The sequence below is a fragment of the Pithys albifrons genome, chromosome 8, assembly GCF_047495875.1.
Source record: "Pithys albifrons albifrons isolate INPA30051 chromosome 8, PitAlb_v1, whole genome shotgun sequence".
Lineage (NCBI taxonomy): Eukaryota > Metazoa > Chordata > Aves > Passeriformes > Thamnophilidae > Pithys > Pithys albifrons.
In genome coordinates, this window is record NC_092465.1 from 18,261,886 (window position 1) to 18,284,051 (window position 22,166).

General features: G+C 39.0%; 1 protein-coding gene across 1 annotated transcript in view; it reads right to left on the minus strand.

Annotated features, from left to right (window-relative positions):
- Positions 1-7,783, minus strand: part of KCNH7 (potassium voltage-gated channel subfamily H member 7) — a 209,232-nt gene extending 201,449 nt beyond the window's left edge. The window contains exons 1-2 of the mRNA XM_071562509.1: positions 7,041-7,783; positions 4,844-5,074 (exon numbers count right to left, since the gene is read on the minus strand). Coding sequence (XP_071418610.1) covers positions 4,844-5,074; positions 7,041-7,116 — 307 coding nt within the window. The 5' untranslated portion in view covers positions 7,117-7,783. The remainder of the gene's footprint in view (positions 1-4,843; positions 5,075-7,040) is intronic.
- Between the last annotated feature and the right edge of the window lie 14,383 nt (positions 7,784-22,166).

The window sequence follows — 22,166 nt, forward strand, 5'->3', positions numbered from 1 at the left end:
AAGTCTTTTGAGTATATGTATCATATCATAACCTCATAGTACCATTTCACTCCAGATTGTGATGCTTTTCTTACCACTCTGGCACTCTTTTTGAAAGTCAGCAATTGTTTTTTTTTAGCTCAAACAAAGGAAATTTGGGCCCCTTAATCAGTGTATGTTGACCCTGTGACTTTCTGAATCCTGATGTGAAACTGTACTATGGAAGCCGAGTGGAAGAAGAGTTCACTCAGAACACCGCACTGAAATGAAAGACTCCTGATTCACTAGCCTGCAGGTTTTCTTATTTGTGCCATGGAGGAACTTAAAACTGTCAGAAAGGATTTTTCCATATTATTTTTTCTGTTCAAGATGTAGCATCTATAATAATAGCAGTACTAGCCTTCATTATTTGCTAAATTTATATATATATCTACTTATAATTTCTGGCCCTAAACACTAACAAGAGAATGATTTAAAAGGCAATTTAATTGTTGTCCTGTTTATTCAGATACTATCTCTCATTAGCAGGAATACATGAATGGGAAAAAATTATCTATAAAAGTCCCATCCTTATTGAAAATAAATTCATCTTGACCCAAGAAAAAAAAGGAATATATTGGAAAATCAAGAAATTGAAAAATAAGTTTGAAATTGACCCATAAATAAGCCTACTTAGTATATCCGGGAGGTGCTTTATTGTAATCATCAGGTATCCCACATGAGATGTGCATAAGGTGTGACCCACAATTCTGGTCAGACACAGAAGCTATATCTGAACGGCGATGGGTAAATGAGATATTCGGATCACTAGGGTATTGTCTCACTGCTGATAGTGCCCTTGTTAAAAAATCAGCAATATTGAATGGGGTGAGGAACAGGTTTTCTCTTGTAGGACAAGGATTGAAGCCTAAGGTAGAAACACTGCACTACAGACATAAGAATGAATGGCCTCATTAATTTCTAATAGTTCAACACCCTCAGTAACATTGTGGATTTGATCCAAGGTTTTTTCTTTTAAGAATGCCTGGAAAATACTTGCATTAGGAAAGGGGTTTTTTGACAGCTTTTTGTTGGGGGGTAACATTTAATTTATCAAAATGTACTCAGAGAGTATTTCTTAATTCAAGGACTCCTACAGCAGCAGAGTATTAGATAGTGATTAGATTCACTGACTTTTCTCAGCAGCTCTGGATAAGGGATTGAAATTATGGTCAAGACCCTCATGCCAGAGGTAATCTAAGGGGACTTTACACACATGCAAGGATCTTTCTTTTCAGTTGTATTTTTAGTTGATTGGTAGGTTCAAACAAATGGGATAAAACACCTTTGCTGACTGATCTAGGCAATGAGTTTCTAAACAAAGTCCTGATCCTCCTATTTAAAAACACTTAATACAATTTTCACTTTATTTTGTCAGTATGTTTGCACATTTTTTTTATTTTCTTATCCTCAAAAAAAAGAGCTGAAAAGGCCTTAAAATATTTGTATTCAAATGTGTTTTAAAAGTGCAAGCATGTTTAATTTGCAGTCAGTTGTAGCAAATTATTTTTTTGAAACTGGGTAAGTGGCAAGTAGTTTGTGAGGTTTATACATACTCTGCAATTAATTGCTTAATCTTATCTTTGCTCAAACCCATACTCTGTTGCAGTTCTTCTCATCCCTAGAATATCCGATGTGTATAGGGTAAGCTTAAAAGATCTCCTTACCTCCCTATAAGAGGTATCACCTGCAAGCTTAGACACAGGTCACTGTGCATATAGGAAGCATATAGGAAGAAGTAAAAAGAGTATTCAGTGCGATACAATCCTTCCTGACTATTATATATCCATTCTCAATCCCAAAATAATTATACTTTTTATGTCAAAAGCTTTACAGCTTTATCACCTCAAGCAATATTTTACATCTGTCAAGAATGATTTATGCAATAATGACTTAAACTGCAAAATGGAGTCCTCAAAGGAAGAGCTGTCAAACATTTTCACCAACAAATAACTTTATTAAAATCAGATCTGATATCCTGTATAAACAATATCTTGCCTTCAAGTATAATTCAGATCATATAGCCATAAGACTAGTGAAAATGAAGTGAAATAGTGAAGGATATGTGATACTGCTGCTTTGGTATGAGTATAATTTTTGAGTTAAGCAGATGTTAATGCCTAATGGGCAATTCTTGAAAAAAAAATCTGTTTCAAAATAATAGTTCTTGCGACTTGTGTGTTTTTATCTATTGCTCTTTTTAAAAAGGGATATTTACATTCAAAAAGAAATTTACTGTGTCCTTAGTCCCATGAGTACATCTAGCGACCTTAAAGAACTTCTTACGCAATGAGAACCTATAAATTTGGACCCTTAATTTTGACATCCATCTGTTCCCATCAAACATTTTTCTCAGTAATTAATTATTGTGGTAGCTTTGTAATTGCCTACTGTAGCACTACTTGAAGAGGACAGAGGACTAGAACTTTGCCTGGATTGCATAAATACCCTTCTAAATGGGAAAAGGAGTGAGAAGAAATTCAAACCAAGGGTATGGTATATTATTGATCCTATGCTGATACAAACACTGCTGGAGGAGCGAGTGAAGATAAGGCACGGGTGTGGTTGGGACAGGGTCTGCTGGGTGCCCAGGTAATCCCATTTCCATGCTATCTAAACAATTACAAAAACCTGTTACAAGCATTCTACACCTTTCCTCTGCACCCTTCCCACACTGCACAGTGAAGAGAGAAACAGGCCCAGTTCAAGTTACACATTTATAAAACTATGATACATTGAATTTTTGTTCTCCTTTGGCCACTGTATCTTCTGTCTGTCATGTTTAAGGCAGCGTAGATTCAAGCAATTGCCATTTTCTAAAAATTAACTTGCTACAAAATTGTTCCCATCCTTCTGTCCCATCTTCTTTGAGTGTATGATCTGGCTAAAAGATTAAATCAGTGAACAAACAGCAGCATTCACTCTTGCATCGTCAAGATGTTTAAAACTCAAAACATCGTACTTTCATCTAGAAAAGTGGACTATAGACCAGTACAGACCATCAGAATCCTCATTCCCAATACATGTGCAATACCATTTTTCTACAGCAAGAATTTTCTTTTAAACTGTGACTTTTTAAATTCAATTCAATTTCGTCTAGAACTGTTTGTAGCTTTTGAAATTCTTTAACCTTCAAACATAAGGTCTAGGCATTTAAAGAAACTATTCACAGAAATGAAGTTACTGAAAACTCTTATGCACAAGATTATTTGTGCTGAATAATCCATAACTCAGCATTCAAAACTATTTCTGACAAATATGTCAATTTTCATGGATAATATTAGATTCATTTTCCCCAAACTGATTATGGTGTGTTACATGATGGCAGAATTCAGCATTTTAAAAAAGCGCATATATATATATATGTTTATATTTATATATACATATATATATGTTAAATGTTCAGTAATTGAGAGATAAGCAGTACTTTAGTTAAGCGCCTTTCCCTCCCACCCAATATCTTGGGAGACTGTAGCACTTTTAAACTACCAGATCTCAAAACTGTGCTCCAGGCTGGTGGCTGTGAAAGTTAGCAATGACATTCTCCTTTTGCAATATTATTTTTAACACACACCAAGTTAACACAAACACAGGCTAGATGTGTAAAAAACACACGGCGTCAGGTCTCCTGAGAAATCTGTATTCAAGGCACAGCTACAGCTACAAAATTTGACCGAAACCTGCTTCAGACCACCAAACCAGATCTAAGAATAAAGGACTCTACTGAGAATCTGTGAAGAAGAATACACTTAAATATTGGTAGTGTGGGTAGAATGGTTGGCCTGAGTCCTATCTGAATTATACCAGCATAAGCTAAAAATAATATTCTTAAGTCTCTCCGATAACAACAGAATTATTGAGAACAGGGTTTAACTCTGTGACTTTAAAATGAGAGCACATTGCATGGGATTCTAAAATTTATGCAAACAACACACTGGCACTTCTCCAGAACTAATTTAAGCTCAGCATTTGAATATGAATTTCCTTTTCCTTCTCCCAAGAGTGTACACAGCAACAGATAAAATAAGGTATACCACACTTATCCATTACTTGGACTTGCTTGAAAGATGGATGTTTCTGTAAATAACTCTGGGTAATTAAAAAAACAAAAACCAAAAACCAACCAACAACAAAACTCTACCTGTAACTATTATGCATCATAATTAGCTGTCATGTGCATGCTTTTTTCAATCTGCAAATACATTTATTCATTTTGTGCTCTTAACAGCAAAAAAAGTATCAGCAGATTTAGCCATTCTGCAGGTATTGAGTCTTTACTGAATAACAGGGAAAACGTTCATAGTGTAGCCATTCCCAAACTTTGACCCTGACAACACAATTCTAGGACAACTTCAGTGGTTCACTTGCAGGTACTACAACTTCACAATATCTCAGCTATGAAAAAGACTTTTCCCTTTCTTTATAAGCTAAGGCTTTCTTCATGATAGGCCTTTTTTTTCATATTTTTAACTTTGTGGTACTTTTCCCAGTGAAATACTGCATTGAAATCAAGGTGTGGCTCCTCTATGCTGATTAAGAGATTTACATCTGGTTTAAACCATCCAAGAGGAGAACTTCTGTTCAACAGTTGGAAACACCATGCTAGCTTCATTCAGCTGTTAGTCAGTGCACAGTGATACACTCCATACAGCCACTACTCTGGGGACAGATTCTCTTACTGATACACACAAGCGTACTTCATTGGACTTCAGAGAAATCACAACACTCCTCTGGCAAAGGGTCAGGCCAGCAAATGATGCACTTGCTTTACCCATCAACTAATAACCAAACAGACATAAATGCTGAAAATAAAACCAGACTTTACCATCTTTGTGATAATAGGTGACTTCTACTTTCCTCTCCTCTGACCCCAGAAGTGCTTGCGCAATTTGGGCAATATGATGTCTTTTGGTCTCTGGCCCATGAAGAAAATCGCAGGTGCAAGGTTTCTGCATGACATCTGGCCTGGAGAACCCAGTCATCTCACAGAACCCATCATTGCAGTAGATGATAGCACAATTCTTCACTCTAGCATTAGCAATGATGAATTTTTTATCTGCAATAAAAGAAAGTTATGCATTTTTTAGTACTCTTTCAACATTTCCTACAGTGTCGATTGCATGGATGGATGCTGAGCAACCCTCTTCTCACTGGGAATACCTGAAATGCAGAGATTTTCTGTCATTTAGTGTAGCTAATTTGGTCCATAGCTTTTAAAGAAACTTCAATCAATTTAGAATATATCAAAGATAAAGATAGTTGTCCTCTAAGGAAATAAAACCAGATTATGCGAGTCTTTGCAAATCTCCTTTTGACTATAAAATTTTGTCTTTTCTAGCTTCCCTGAAGCCAAGGTGATGAGTCCATGAAAAGTTAGTAGCTTCTTTTGGGGAGAAGAGGGGCCTGGGAAAGGGGTTTTCCTCAAGTGAAAGGCTTCCTGGAGTAAGGTTCAACCATCTCAGTCTACTCTGTAGGGATTTTCTTTAGATGAATGACAGTAAGTTCATAGTCAGTATTTTAAGAAATCTATCTAAAAAAGAACAGAAGGAAAAATAGTCCTTAAAAAAAAAGGAGTGTGAAGATACATGAAGTGATTGTGATATTGGAAACATTTTGGACAGTTTGCTAAAGTTCTGTGCTTCTGTCCATCATCTTTTTTCCAAACTCTTATCTGACAAAAGGTTCAAAAGTTTTCAACTCTCATTTGTTTACATTTGCCACTATAATACACTGTTCCCACTGTAGTTATAAATGTGCAGCTTTGATACATTTACTGTTAATAACATTAATTTCTTCTTAATTATGCTAGGAGGTCACTTGCTTTAGAAAACATTTTTTACATGACACCAAGTTAGTACAAGTCTTCAAAATTTTAAATATGGTTTGTTTGTGAAGGCAGTGAAATATTTGGAGAGAAAAATATATATTTCATTCTTAATTTTTCTACTGTCTTTGAATCATGCTGAACTTTCACTGTCACTTACCTATTTAGCAGCTAGTGCTTTATTACCTTAAATAATATACACTTCACTACATAAAAACTTTACTTCAGTAGCAACACTGACTTAGCATTTAGATAACTTAGGACTAAAACCACCATCTCTATCTTTTTCTCAAACAATATAAATATTACAAATGTAAATGTGGATTTTAGTATAAAGAAAGATATAAACTGAAATTAGCTGTAAGGGTTTGCACCAGACTGATACCAAAATTATGCTAAATATTTAAATCAATGTACATACATAAAACTACTGTTTCTAAATGAAATTCATTTTAAGCATCAAGTGTTCCTTCTTACAGTTAATAGTAAACCAGAGTTCCTGCCAGCTAAAACACTTCAGCTTCAGCCTCCTTGACAGGTAGTAAGCGGCTGCATTGGAAAAGATCTCACAGACTCTCCCCGAGGATGCATTTGCACTGGTTTGACAGATATTTTAGACTTACATAAACAGAGAAATTTACCAGCTCTATTAAAATGCACTCATGACAACAAGGTAAGAGAGTACTTTCTCTTTAATAACTCTTCTGCATATTATCTGCTTCTTCTAAATCAAAGTCAGACTGTTCTGCTTTATTTTGAAAAGGGAATTAGAATTGTATCTAACAGCAATAACAGTCATAACAACGATAAATCTAGCTTATTTTTTAGACATCTCACAGGCAACAAGATTGTCCACTCTGCTTTTAGAGCCATCTCACCAGTTCGGAAAAAGGTAAGAGATATAACTTCTACAGCTATACAATATGGATACAGTCAAAGATAAAAACTATTCCTTGAAATAACAGGGGGAAAAAAAGCCCCAACCCCCCAACCCCCCTTCCCAAAACCAGCATTCAATAATTCAAGTCAATAATCTGTATTTTAGATCAGAAACAATGTTACTCCTGACAGGGATCCCCTCCTTACCTCTGGGATTTTCTTTTCAAACTACAAACTTAAAATAGTCTGGAGCTGCTGTCCATTATTCAGAAGCAGAATCAAACTACTGTAGCGAAATAGATAGAAAGCAAGAACTTACTTTGCCCTTCAAATTTTCGTATGATTGTACCCAAAAATGTATTTTGTGGTGCCACATGACCTCTGCGAACAGGCATGTTTGTACAGGTCTTCGGTTTTCTGTGCACAATGACTTCTCCAAGGATCTCCTACACGGCTCCAGCCCAAAGCACCGAGCCAGCTACCCTTTGTGACAAATCATCGTCCTCTGGAGATCGGAAATCTCTTCCCATTAGCACCACTTCTAGAGACACGCTTTTCCTATTGGAGTCAGATCCATCCCCCAGTTTCCTTTCTTTTCTTTCTTTCTTTCTCTCCTTGCTTTCTTTTCTATTTTTTTTTTCCTTGAGGAGCTCGGACGCTATTGTCTGGGGCGGGTAGGGGTGGGGTAAGCAGGAGGAGGTGGCGGGGGGGAGATTACAACGGTAATCGATCTCTAGCACCAAACACCGCCAATTTTCCAAAGCAAATGGCTGTGACCCGGCAGTTTCCGACGCTGTAGTGGTGGTTTGAGGGCTGGAAGACTAATGTTGCTCCGCTGCCAGAGGGAGTGACGTTCCCCCCCTCCGGGCTTCACCACGGCGCGCAGCAGCTCGGATTACTCAAGCGTGGTTTAGCAAGAGCCAGCCAATAAATCTCTTCAAAACTCAGCGACAAACAGCGGCATCAGGAATGAGCTACACCCCAGCAGCACCGCGACGTGTCACATCCCCCACCGCGGCGGCTGCAGGGGGGCAGCGGGGACCGACGGCGCTGGCGGGGGAGGCCCGCCACTCCGGTAGCCTCGGGTCCCGCCCTCCGGCACGGCCGGCCCTGCGCGGCTCCGGAGCGTGGCCCGCCGGCAGCCCCAGGCGCTGTCACGGCCGGGGGAGGGAGGGAGCTTGGTACACGCCCCGTCTGGGGCTGGGGGAGGTGCGAATAGGGGTCGATTTTGAACGATGGGGGAGCGGGGGAGGGGACCACCGGAGCCCTCGGCATCCTTCCTCGCCCCACTGGACGGGATCGTCCCCTCCTCCCGCAGCGTGATCCAGGCGAGGAGTTCCCCTCGCCACACGACCCCCTCCCGGGAGGCAGGGGGATGCCCCGGGGGCCGAGCCTCCGCTCGGCGCCGAGCGAGCTGCGCGGAGCGCGCCGGTTCCCGCGGCGCGGGGGACGAGCTCTGGCCGGCCGCCCTCGCCCGGCCCGCGGGGCACCGAGCCGGTGCCGCCCCGCCGCTGAGGTGCCAACCAGAACCGTGCTCCGCCCCGGCGGCAGGGGCAGGGTTCGGGGCCGGGTCGGGTCGGGGCTCAGCGCCAGCCCGGAGCTGTCCCAGGTGCTGCAGCCGCCCCTCCGGTGCGCACGGACGGGCCCGGGGAGCGCCAGCCTCTCCCCACCCGGCTCGTCTCAGCTTCTCCCATCCCACAGGAATAGCTGGGGCGGCTCCCGGGGGAAGCGGGTATTATTTTCAGGCTATAATTAAGGCTTCCTGTAGTACTGAGCAGGCAGAACTGTGTGAGTTCAGCGCGGCTCGCGAGGTGATACGGGGAGGGAGCGGGGGTAGCCATGCGGTACTGGAAAGGCATTTCCAGGGTAGTGCAAAGCAGCGGCGGCTTCATAAACTCACAGGGAAAAGGAGAAAAAAAAAGGGGGAGAAGGGAGGCACATGAGCACCATTCTTTGTAGTCGCAAGCACAGGATATTGAGCCTGCAAATCACCGCCTCCCACCTGTTCTTCCGCAGCACAAACAGGTGTTTCCTTATTCCCGTGAGCTTTCCTCAGGTATGGCCTTTGTCTCTGTTACCGTGTGCCATGCTCTATATGAATCAGTGGTGGGACACAGTCTGTTGAGTAGGTGGGTACATTTCTAGATTAATTTAGTTTAATCTCAGTGGAATCATCCTGGATTTACATAATTGTAAATGATATCTGAAAATATAATTTATATATACATAAACTGTTTGTAGATGGCTTCATAGTCATTGACATTATACTAATTACAAAGCCTCACCTACACTATGTAATCAGGTACATAACCAATCTTAGGAAGTGAATATTGCTTATTTACAGAACAAAATGCTTTAATCTCTATACTCAGAGGTATGAATCAAAGGAAAAGCAGCCATATTTTTTCTGTAATAGTAATTGGAGAAGTAATTTTTGTGACTCTGTTCACACTAGAGAATAAACCTCTTAACATATTTTTAGCTACTTTTTATTCTGTTTGGATGGTCGGTGAGGCCGCAGGTTGAGTTTTTCCTTTTTTTTGCTCTTTATCTTTACCAAGGACATATATTCCCCTGAAAATGTACTCAGGTTCCCAAAGACAGCACTAGAGAGAGTGTACACAAGCAAGAGAAGCATATATATATTCTATAATACCTGATGTCTAGTCAAGACATAATGCCCAGCAGTGACTTCATTCTCATTTTTACACTAAAAATGGCACTTTGATGTTTCTACACCAGCAATAGAAAATAATCACAATAAACTGAACAATCAGTGTTTGTTTCTTGTATTCAACAGTTAGTAGCAAACTAGATCAACTACAGGCCAGAAGAGTGCAGAGTTCAGTGCTTTAGGTGCCCATCTTGAAAGAAAACAAGGGAGAAAAAAGATAAAAATAATTTTAAGAATTAAAATTTTAGTGAAACCCTGTCTTTTCATGTTAAATTTGAGGGCCATGCTATGCTTTCCTGAAAACTGAAAGCACCAAAACTCCATGACTCTGGAAAACCTTTTCTTTTTCTGTGTCCTGATGGCAGCTTGAACTTTGATGTTGATTATGTGAGTGTATATTAAACAGAACCTGATCAAGACAACCCCAGCCAAAGCAAAGTAACTGCTGCTGAAAGAAAAGATCTGAAATGTGATTTTTAGCTGGGAATGAATTCAAAAAAGCGGTGGGTTGTAACAACTCCAGAAGCAATAGGTGGCATCAGAAAATCTTTCATTGTGGTGATTTACACCCCTGCAGTCCTGTAGATGATCTATTGCTCCTGGAGTGCTTAATACTCATTGTGCATAATGCTTGATAATTTTCTGTAGCAGGCCAATAGTGAGAGAAATGAGGAAGGAAAATGTATTAAAATTGGACAATTTACAACAAACACAGAGAAAAAATGTGGAAGCATTTGCATTTGATTGGGAAAATATACATGCAAGTGGGAAAGTTTGAATTCATTATAAATGTGCATTTCTAGTGTGATGGAAGAAATAGAGAATGCCATGGAGATATAAGTTTTATCTATAAAGCTGTACAGTTGCTAAGTCTGCAAGAGACCAAAATACCTAGGGAGGGTGTCTCTGGAGCTAAAACCCATCCGGAATGGCTGATCCCTTATCCTCTGCCCCCTGGTGGCATTGCCCCTTGTGGTACCACCCGCACCACGGACAAGCAATGTCTCCTCAGTGAGGACTGCTGCTCCACAGCAAAACTACATATGGCATTTCCTGGCCTCAAGGAGAATAGCTGATTTTGAAATAGTGGTTTCAAGGTTTGCACCAGCATTTTAACTACTTCCTTCTCAAGTTCTATAGAAAAATTTAGAAGAATATATGCCTGAAGATGTATTACTGCTGTTTCAACATCTTGGCATTCAGCAATATTATCTGGTACTGACAAGAAAGGGTAGCTTGGGAAAACTGACTCTAATCATATTTTTCATCACATTTTTGGGGGAAAAACAATAAAGGAGATAGATTTAGTCCAGCATTCTTGTTGTACTTGACTATGTCTTTTCCTCTTTGATGCTCCAGAAGACTTTCTCTAAGAGAAATGTCTTCCCTTTTCCAGTTTAAATAATCTCTAACCATATGTTGTTACTTTTCAAAGTCCTGTATTTTCCATTTCATTATTGCGATTCTGTGTTTTGCTCTCCTGTAGACAGAATTTTAGTTGTGCATTTCTATTTGAATAAACACTTTTTGTACTGAAAAAATATGCAGTCAAGTCTTGATAGTTCTTGAGGTTTTTATTCTTTCTTTCTGTTCTGTCCCACCATTGTTCCAACTAGCATAAAACATTTGTGTTGCTTTTAACACATATATCCTACATGTCTCTGTAATTTATTCATCCATCTATGTTACATTTATTTACAATTTTGAATAAGGCTGGGAGTGTCTTCAGAGGTTTCGAGTGAAATTCTGAAACATTATTTTGTGCTAAGATGGCCTTTGCGATTCCTTGACTGGTTGATGAATCTTATCATCACTTCGGTTTTTATCAGTCTTGCTTTCTTGTCTTTTAAGTCTTTAATGTCTTTTCAGAATTTCAATTTATAGCTCTAGATTTGTTTTTAATCCTTCACAATAATAATGATTATCATTTAGATTATGACTATCTGTGATCTAGGCTCAGGCAAAGTATGCAGTTGCCCGGGACAACACGCTGCCAAATTACCTCTGTTGGAGAAGATAGAAATCACCTGCTTGACCATCATGAGGAGCCAAGTAACAAATCTCTGCTGATGTGATTGAGAGTGTCACAGAGTAAGTGTGGTGGCAATTGTTGCTGCCAGAGCTGGATCCTTCTGGCAGTACCTTGTCTTTACTTGCACTGTGCTGATGCCCAAAGATCACCAGGTCATTCCTAATCCTACAGCCACATGGTCTACACAGCTGCCTACATAGCAAAATTGGAATACTTCATTATCATCATTAAAAATGCACCTTGAATTAGTCATGACTATGATTATTTTGTGCTTCACTTTTGCTGTTTAAAGAAAAAAAAAGGCTCCTATTTCTGTCAAGACCACTGATGTCAGTAAGATTGCACAGAGGTGATTAATATACTTGGCTTTTAGGTATATGCCATCACTGTGTCTGCATGCAGGTGTTGTTAGTGTTCAGGACTTCATATACCTCAATGGGAGAAAGTATGTCAGGTTTTTAGCATCAAAAGAGAAGTGACTGCACCAAATTACAGTCTAAAAAGTGATTAAAATTTTTACTTCATTTTACAGCTAGTTTAATCAACAATTAAAAAAGTTATACTTAGTTTGAATTTCATTCAATGTATATTTTACATGTAATTCACTCTGGGAGACAGAAATTTGATGACAAGAATATGAATTACAAATGCAAAATCTACAAGAGCAGAACTACTCTGAGCTAAATTTCCTAGGCTAGTAAAGGTAAAATCATATGAGATAACAGTAAGACAGCAAACAATTTTTTCTGGAAGGATTCATAAAAAGTTAAGTCAATTATTCTACAGGATACATTGCTGTTATTATGTGCTATGTTAGAATGCCTAGGGATTCAGAGCTTCATGACTTAGGATAAGTTTGGAATTAACATGTACAGGTCATGAAAACAGAACTACAAAAATCATCAATATAACCATCTAGTCAATGCCCTGCCAGTGGATTGTTCCCTTTAGTATATTTGCATCTGTATTATTTATTTAGCATTTAAATTATTCAAGCAATGAGGCTTCCACATCTTCCTCTGAGAAACTCTTTCAGTGTCTCTCACCACGGGGCTTCATTCCCTCATATTAAGCCGCAGTTTTGGTGTGGGCTTTTTTTTTTTGGGGTGTGGGTTTACAGTATTAAGATGCATATTTTGTTTCCCGCGGTTCTTGGCCTGGAATGGGTGCCTCAGGTGCCTCATGCTGACCTTCTCTGCCAATTAAAGCACCAGGAATTATCCCAGCATGTGCTGTGCCTCTCCAAGATTTTCTATCTAGATTACAGTGCTATGATTCCATGATTCTGACAGCCATCAGTCCAGAAAGAATGTTGATTATAATTAGGCAAGACATGAAACATACTTCTATTAATTTATTTGTTTCCTCATACTATATGTAGAAGAATTTTAATGGTACACAAAAGCAGCACCTTGCTCCATATATTTGTGAGTAATTCTGTACCACAGAAAAATGTAATTGTAGATAAATATGTGCATTCTCTGTAATCGGTCTTTCATTATAACTGAAATTCAGGAATGATATTTTATAATAATTGTTCATGTAAATTCGTGTAAGAACTATTATGATTATATTACATATCCTAGGTTTGGTGTCTTCATAAGTGTATGCCTAGCAAATATGGAATGAGCTGGAAAAGGAACAAATTCATTGCTAGAGCAGGAAAAGGTAAGTTATTGTCTGTAAGTTATTCGTTGAACTAGATCCATATATTTCTAGAACTAATTATCTTTGTACCTAAATTTCCATTGCTTTGTCCACAATGTATTCAAACATTAAGTGATAGGACTGCCATCTGTCAGGTGAGATTCATTTCTTTTCTTAGCTTCTCACTTGAATAAACTGTATGGTTAGAATTTCTTCTTCTATATCTGCATGTTCTGCATGTGTTTTTATCAATAATAAAAGAGTGCACCTTGCATTTGGAGCAGGTTTATAGTGAATTCTGGCTCTGACCCTAATGCTGATGAAAGGTAGAGCAGTGGTCTAGACCTTCCTGAGTTTGCAAGGTTTCTGTTTTATCCTGAAGTTCCTCCTAGTTCACCCGCAGCAGGGTTTGGGGGCATGTGTCCTCAGAGAAAGGCAGCCTGAACTAGGATCTTCAGGGTGCAGAGCCCCAGCTCATTCTGTTCTAACACAATTTCCTTCCACAGAGAATTTCAAACTGTTTAGTTTCCAAGCAATAATTAGGGAAACAAACAAACAAACAAACAAAAACCCAAAAACCCAAACAAAAACCTCCAAAACCAAAACCAACAAAAAAGAGCCCTATCAAAGTCTTTCACAAAATGGAATTACTGTTCCCAATCAGTTCTGTAAACCTGCTGCCTCTTTACTGCTGAGGTTAACTTCAGAGGGGTCATAGGTTGAAGATGATTATTTGTATTCCTCAGCCTTTTTCCTCAGATCAGGTTATAGTGGCTGAATTACTCCTGGGTAGCCTTTCCATATGGTGCTATCTTAGCAAGCAGTTGATAGCCAGAGCTGCTCTTTTCCTTTCCCCTGCCCTGCAGCAACTGGCAGTGTGACATTGCTGAGCAGCTGTAGGGGCGAGAAAGGACAGCAGCTGCTCTGAAGGAACTAAGTTCGTATTAGACATTTTTCCTGAGAGTGACCAGGAGGGAGTAAGACCTTTCATCTCCTTTGGACAACATCAGATTGGATGTGTTTTCAATCCATAATCACATATAAATTTCCTTCCAGCACAGATTCACTTTAGGATCAATAATATGCATTATGAAGAATGTAAGTTGTTCCTTTCGAGCACCAGTGTCCTTGCAATATGAATAATCTGAGCAAATTTATTTATTTTAATATATAAATATGGGGTTTAGTTTGTTCCTGTTATTTAGGCTGATATGATATGTTATGATTTTGGATAAACTTTATTCCCTTTTACCCTTAGTGTCATTTTCCCCATTGATTTCAGCATTTCTGCCTTCACTGCTTGATTCATATCTACTACTTACAGTCAGTTTTTTGTGTTTTTCAGACTCAAACACAGAAGGATAGAGGGAACAGGTAGATGGAAGTGTAAATGGACCAGAAACTGCCTGATATGAAGAAGAATGGTGGAGAGACAGTTTCATTACTGAGGCTCAAAGGCTATAAGTGGAGAGACTGAACTGGGACAGAAATGCAGTAAACTTTAGTAGCCAAAATGAAACAGAAATTCAAATTGTTTAAGGGCAAAAATTAACTTTCATCAACTCTAAATACAGTTTCAGATGTTTAGTCTGGCTTGAAAATGTTTTAAGTATTCCTAAGAATGATTGTTATATGTCCCCATAGACACTGTAGACCTCAATTGGAGTGCAGTAAGCTTGATAAATTTGGATATGGAGTCCCAGAACACAGCATAGCAAAAAAATTCCTGTTTCACTCATAAGAACAAAAAATCCACTAAAACATTACGAGGCTTTAGTGTCAACGGCTCCATACTGTCTTGATGAAGGTAATTTTTTCCTAAATATCTCAGTAGTATTACATTGTATTTCTATGTTCATTAGAAAGCCCAGCAAGCAGAGTTTGCTTTTTCATTTTTAGTGTTCTATCCCTTCTTTGCTCTTTTTTCATTCTGTTAACATACTTTACACAGTCACTTCATCTAAATAAGGTAACTGCAGTTTCTACACTGTGCTCACTTAGTCATTAACAATTTTATTATTAGCATATTCTAACACTCAGTTCTGTAGGCGAAGCTTTCTCCACCTGGCATGTATATTTTCTCCCTACAACTGTATTTTTCCACATTTAATTTTTCAGTATTATTCTTACAGTAATAATATTTCTCCATAACAGTGTAGAGTCCAGAATCACATAGACTAATTCTTACTGACACTGTAGTTATTGGTGCTTTGTTCACATTGCTGTCAACAATAATCTGCAAATATCCAGATCACATATGCCTTTTTCATTAGTTCCACTATTCTTTCATAATATCAAAGCATGAGATCATGACTAATTATATTAAAAAAAATGGTGTTTGTCTAATTCATTTGAAGAGATCCCCATATCCTGAAACAGCAATTTCCTCCACAAAGATAGCATATGAGCTGATCTGCTGTCTCTGAAGATAAAGTACATGTAATATAGGTCATATTTCCAAACCCAGGTGCCTGTCTGAAGTTAGCAGCTCCAGAATTATATTGATGCAGCTGCAAATGAATGGGTAGATTTTTCATCAGTGCTAAATACTGTCTCAATAACCCTACTGAAGCCAATATGAACTACACATACTTGGCAAACGAGAGTTTTGCTCATAATCTGTGATGACAGAGAGAGATACTCAAATGACATATGTTGTTTTGTGGAAAGGTCTTTTGCTGCCTAAGATGGAATTTATTTAAATACGCTCTCCTGGATTTTCTATCTCTGCCATTATGTCTACTGGATGGCAATAAAAGGAAGTAACACATTTTCAACCTAGGTTTTTTCCAGCACTTGTCTTCCATCCGGTTCAAGTTATTTGGCAACATGAATAAAAATTTCAGATGATAGTCAACTTTTCTGCCTGTAAAGAGAAATAAAAGCACTGCTATACCAAAACATATATTCAGAAATAGGAAGTTTCCCTCGTCATAACAATTCATTTATTTTGCATTTTTCTTTTTATCATTATTTTTTAGGTTATTTAAGAGAGGTGAATATGAAATCATAATATAGATATTCATTCTGTTGATGACAATTTTTACTATTTTATACTTATTTTCATACTTTATACTTATTTTCACAGTATAATAGCCAAACTCTCCAGATATGCTTTTTGAAAGAGGAATTCTTGTGTACATGCAGTAGCACCCAAAGCAGTCACTGAGAAACTGTGCTTAAGCTCAGTAATCAGGCTGGTGGGTTTGAAAGTCTAGTTTCACAGCTCTTGGAAAAAATACCAGTACAAACATACACTAGTTAATTTTTTTATGCCATTTGAGCTAGATAAATATTCATTTACCCATTTTTTTCATGTGCTGGGTCAATAGCCAGAGAAAAAGCTAATCTAGGGTGCAAAAAACAACCATGTTCTTGTGTCAAGTTAGGACAGGGAAGCACAACTCAGATGACTTCCTATTCAAACTGGCCTTCAGACTTCCAGATCTTCCACATCCTGACAGATCCAGGGACAGACTCAGACACAGAACCGTATTGCTAAAAAGACAGGGCTTGTTTTTACCCCTGTTTACCATGCAAAAAACAAACCCATGAAGTCATATTGAATATTGAGAAGAAATATTTCCTAAAGGCATTTTTAAATTTCATTAGGAAAACATTTTTTCCCCCAGGGAATTATGACATTCTAGGAAGCGGACATTACAAATCAGAGGACTATTCTGAGGGAGAAATTGTGATAATCTCAAATAGCAATTTCTTTGTTCTTTTGCCTTAAAACTCAAGACTGCTGTGATTCTCTTGAAAGTTAGTATCAATTTTCAGACCTTGTCAAATATCCCAGTCTAGGGATATACATCCTTTGAGGCTAAGGGATGCCACATGCATCTTCAATTTAGAACAAAGAAATTTAGTTCTTCAGTAGTCCTTTCTCTGCTAATCCTAAAGAAGCTGAACCTTCCTCTTCCTTGGACATTCTCAACACTGACCTGAATAAAGCCCTAAACAATGGGTCTCACAGACTCGCTGACGTTCCTTAGGGACAGAAATTGCACTAGGCACCTTCTGAGGTTGCTCATAACTATATTACAATATCATAGAATCATAGAATCATAGAATCGATTGGGTTGGAAAAGACCTCCAAGATCATCGAGTCCAACCCTTGGTCCAACTCTAGTCCATTTACTAGATCATGGCACCCAGTGCCATGTCCAATCTGCATTTAAAAATCTCTAGGGATGGTGAATCCACCACCTCTCTGGGCAGCCCATTCCAATGCCTGAGCACTCTCTCTGGAAAGAATTTTTTTCTGATATCCAACTTAAATTTCTCCTGGCAGAGCTTGAGCCCGTGCCCCCTTGTCCTATTGCTGAGTGCCTGGGAGAAGAGACCAGCCCCCACCTGGCTAGAACTTCCCTTCAGGTAGTTATAGACAGTGATGAGGTCACCTCTGAGCCTCCTCTTCTCCAGGCTAAACAACCCCAGCTCCCTCAGCCTCTCCCCATAGGGCTTGTGCTCCAGTTCCTTCACCAGCCTTGTTGCTCTTCTCTGGACTCGCTCCAGCACCTCAATATCCTTTCTGAACTGAGGGGCCCAGAACTGAACACAGTACTCAAGGTGTGGCCTCACCAACGCAGAGTACAGGGGAAGGGTCACTGCCCTGGTCCTGCTGGCCACGCTATTTTTGATACAGGCCAGGATCCCATTGTCCTTCTTGGCCACCTGGGCACACTGTTGGCTCATGTTGAGCTTCCTGTCAATTAGTACTCCAAGGTCCCTTTCTGCCTGGCTGCTCTCCAGCCACTCTGTGCCCAGCCTGTAGCGCTACAGGGGGTTGTTGTGGCCAAAGTGCAGGACCCGGCACTTGGCCTTATTGAACTTCATCCCATTGGAATCAGTCCATCTCTCAAGTCTATCCAGATCCCTCTGCAGAGCCCTCCTGCCTTTCAGCAGATCGACACTCCCTCCCAGCTTGGTGTCATCACCAAATTTTCTGATGATAGACTCAATCCCCTCATCTAAATCATCAATAAAGATGTTAAACAGGACTGGACCCAACACAGACCCCTGGGGAACACCACTGGTGACCGGCCGCCAGCTGGATGCAGCTCCGTTCACCAGCACTCTCTGGGCCCAACCCTCCAGCCAGCTCTTAATCCAGGAGAGGGTACACTTATCCAGGCCATGGGCTACCAGCTTTTCCAGGAGTATATAATGGGAGACAGTATCAAAGGCCTTGCTGAAGTCCAGATAGACCACATCCACAGCCTTCCCCTCATCCACCAGGAGGGTCACCTGATCATAGAAAGAGATCAGGTTGGTCAGACAGGACCTGCCCCTCCTAAACCCATGCTGGCTGGGTTTAATCCCTTGTCCACCCTGAAGGTGCTGTGTGATTGCACTCAGGATGAACTGCTCCATAACCCTGCCAGGCACAGAGGTCAGGCTGACAGGCCTGTAGTTGCCAGGGTCCTGCTTGCAGCCCTTTTTGTGGATTGGGGTGACACTGGCCAACCTCCAATCATCTGGGACCTCCCCAAAGAGCCAGGACTGTTGGAAGATGATGGAGAGCGGTTTGGCAAGCTCTTCTACCAGCTCCCTCATCACCCTGGGATGGATCCCATCTGGTCCCATAGACTTGTTAGGATCCAGCTGGCTCAGTAAGTCAGTAACTATATCCTCCTGGAATACAGGAGGGCTATTCAGCTCCCTCTCCCTGTCTACCAGCTCCAGAGGCCAGTTGTCTTGAGGGCCACCTCTCTTACTGGTGAAAACTGAGGCAAAGTAGGTGTTAAGTACCTCAGCCTTCTCCTCATCTTCCTTACCTATATTTCCCTCCAAGTCCAACAGGGAATAGAGGTTTTCCTTGCCCCTCCTTTTGTTATTAATGTATTTATAAAAGGACTTTTTGTTATCCCTAACTGAAATAAGCAAATTTACTTCAAATTCCACTTTTCTTTCCCTAATTTTTTTCCTGCATGACCTAGCTCTATCTGTAAATTCTTCGTAAGTAGCCAGCCCTTTTTATCATAGTCTGTAAACTTTCTTTTTATCCCTGATTTCTTGCAGAATCTCCCTATTTCACCAAGCTGGCTGTCTTCCCCTCCGGCTGGCCTTTCGGCACACTGGTATAGCCTGATCCTATGATAGTATGTTTGATATTTTCAGATATACTGAGACTTAGTTTCTGATTATCCAGAATGAGCAGATGAGGTTTTAATTCTGCTACTTATGCTTTCTGCCTATAATATCTATGTGCTGGCATCATATGGCTCCCTGAAGCATGTGGTTCCATTTCTGCCATTAACTGAAACCATCAATGGTATGAATAGCATTCCTGAGGCTTGAGATGTTCCATAAGTGATACATTATTGATTTACATTTCAAAAGGCTGTCATACACATGTATGCTAGCAGGATACTTGTCTGTGATATCTGAAACCTTTTCAGACTAAACATTAAATATAAATTCACAATCTTTGCTTGTACCCTTTGTGCTTCATTCTTAACTATGTTTCTCCTGTCTCTCACAGGTCCTTTGCACCAGCATGGTTTTTCACTCATGAGTGTTAAACGTTTTTTCAGTGTTATTAGTTAACCTGCTATAAAAGACTTCCAGTTCTAGAATTCTTTCCTTACATGCAGGCATAAAACTTTTATTTCTTCCACTGCTTGCCTGTGCTATCATAACACAGGAATTTTTCTGATCCTTCTCACAGACAGAATCTCATGGTTTCAATTGCTTGGTTACCAGATTTCCCCTCTTCCTTTTTATTGTGTCTCTCTATCCTCAGCACTGACATGTTTGACTTTTCAGTAGTCATGTGAGCAGGCTAATTTGAATAACTGCTATAGAGGTAAAGACACAAGGGGTTTGATTTAATTTTGTTTAAATTTTATTATATGAGATGTAATCTGATAGAGAGTAGTAGAATCATTGTGCAGATGGCAAGTGTTAGGCAGATCTTATTACCTGAAATAATTGAAAACTCTTTTCTTTCTACGCTTTTACTTGGCCTTCCCCAGCTTAGAGCTAAAAAAGTTATTTGCTGTTCTTGGTGAATTGTGAAAAATGATAATAAAATAGCTTAGTTCTAGTTCAGTTTCCAAGACAGGCAGTAAGACAGGTGCATCAGCCAACACTCAAAGGAGATGGGCACAAGGACAAGTGATGGCCAAAGTGTGCTTCTTCTAGTAATTTGGATTAGAACATCACTTTAAAAAGACAGAAAAGTCATAATAGAACATTTTATTAATCTCAGTTCTCAGAAACTAACTTGACATCCAGGTTCTGTCATCCAGAACTTTCTGGGATGAGTGCCTCATTTGTGCCACTTAGTTCAGACATGAATAACCTTAGGACTGTGTTTTGTATGTTACAGTCTCTCCTGTTGATGTTCTAATGAACATTTTACTGCCAGAAAGAATTCCTGAAAGTGAAAAAGGAAAAGAAAAAGAAATACAGCAATTGTCAATATTCTGTTTTATATCAATGGAATTACATCTGCTGCTGCTTGAACACACACACATTCTTGGGTGAATTTCAGACAAGCAAATCAACACTAGTTAATAGAACATGCCTGATTAGCCAAAAATATTACATGTATATTTTTAACCCACAAGAATGTGGACAGCTGTGGGTCTTGGAAAACATTATTAATTTATGTATCTAAGAAACTATAGAGTATTGAAATCCTTCCATAATAGCTCACATTGGAGACAGATAATGGCATATGATAACCTGGTAGTGAAGCCCTGCCTATAATGCCATCTTCTTTTCCTATGTCAAAATACCTCAGGAAGGATGGGAGCATTATAGCAATATGTGACAATCACTGCCAAACAGCACACCTAGTTCAAGCCAAAATACCTTATCTGACAATGTAAAAAGAAAGGAATTAGACTAGGGAAGAAAATAATAATTGTTTTTTTGCATAAAATTAGATAGAATTAAAAATGCCTAGCATTATATATATTCAGCTTTGTCAATAATTATATTTTACACCTTATTTATTTTTAAAACTTTTATAATTCTGGATAACAAATTATCTATCACTTCTATGTCTAGTGATTAAAGGACATTTTTAATATCTGCTATCTTTAACACCTACTAGCCAATTTATTTTTCCTTTGTTTTACTCCATGTGCCATATAATGTCTCTATATAGTTCCTATTTGATCAAATAGCTGGGATTCAGATATGTATATTTAGGATATTCTCCAACAATAGAAAAATTTTAAAATGTATCAAGGAATTCAGTTTTTAATGATGATAATTTTCCCTTTGTTTCTATTACACAAATTATTGTGAGACTGATTCAGTAAAACAAAACAAAATTATAGGGCTTGAAGTTTCATAAAAGAAGAGGAAAGACTTACCTTTTTTCAGTGTGTCTTAACCTGCTATAATCTCCCCAGAAAACTTAACTTCCCATATAAGAGTACCACTCTTCTCCCTCTCTTGTCATGGATTTGATACATCAGTCAGATTCTGCCAAGCACCATTACACTTTTGTTCTAGTTTGTGTTCATGTAACCTTCTCCAGACTGTTTCTTTTTAGATGGAAGGCATTTACATGAATTTCTTGATATCAGATTTTTTTATTCTTTTTATTAAACACTGTCCTGCTTTCATATATCTATATCATCTATCTATATCTAATCTATATATACTATATCTAGATCTGTAACATCTATCTATATCATCTATATCTATATCTATATATCTGTATAAATATATTTATTTATGTATATATATAAGTATATATATGTAACATACTTCCCTAGTAACAAAATCCCCAACAAATGTGTTTTACGCAGAATAATGCTGAAAACATAGGCAGCATATCACAATAGATTTCCTTGCAACCTACTGCCACTGAAACATTTTGATACAACACATCAGCTACTTTAAAGTTCAAATTACTCCCCCAGTTCTCATATCTTCTCAGGGATCTGGTTATACTTTTCCTCTCCAGAGAGTCCTGTGAATTAAGAGTAATTCCACTGAAGTCAGTAATGTCATATAGTACTGAATTAGGGTCACAAAGGGGGAATACTTGTTTCCCAATCCACTGGTGAAATAGAAAGTTGCCATGAGATTAGACATTAACTGGTTTATACATACCCAAGTTA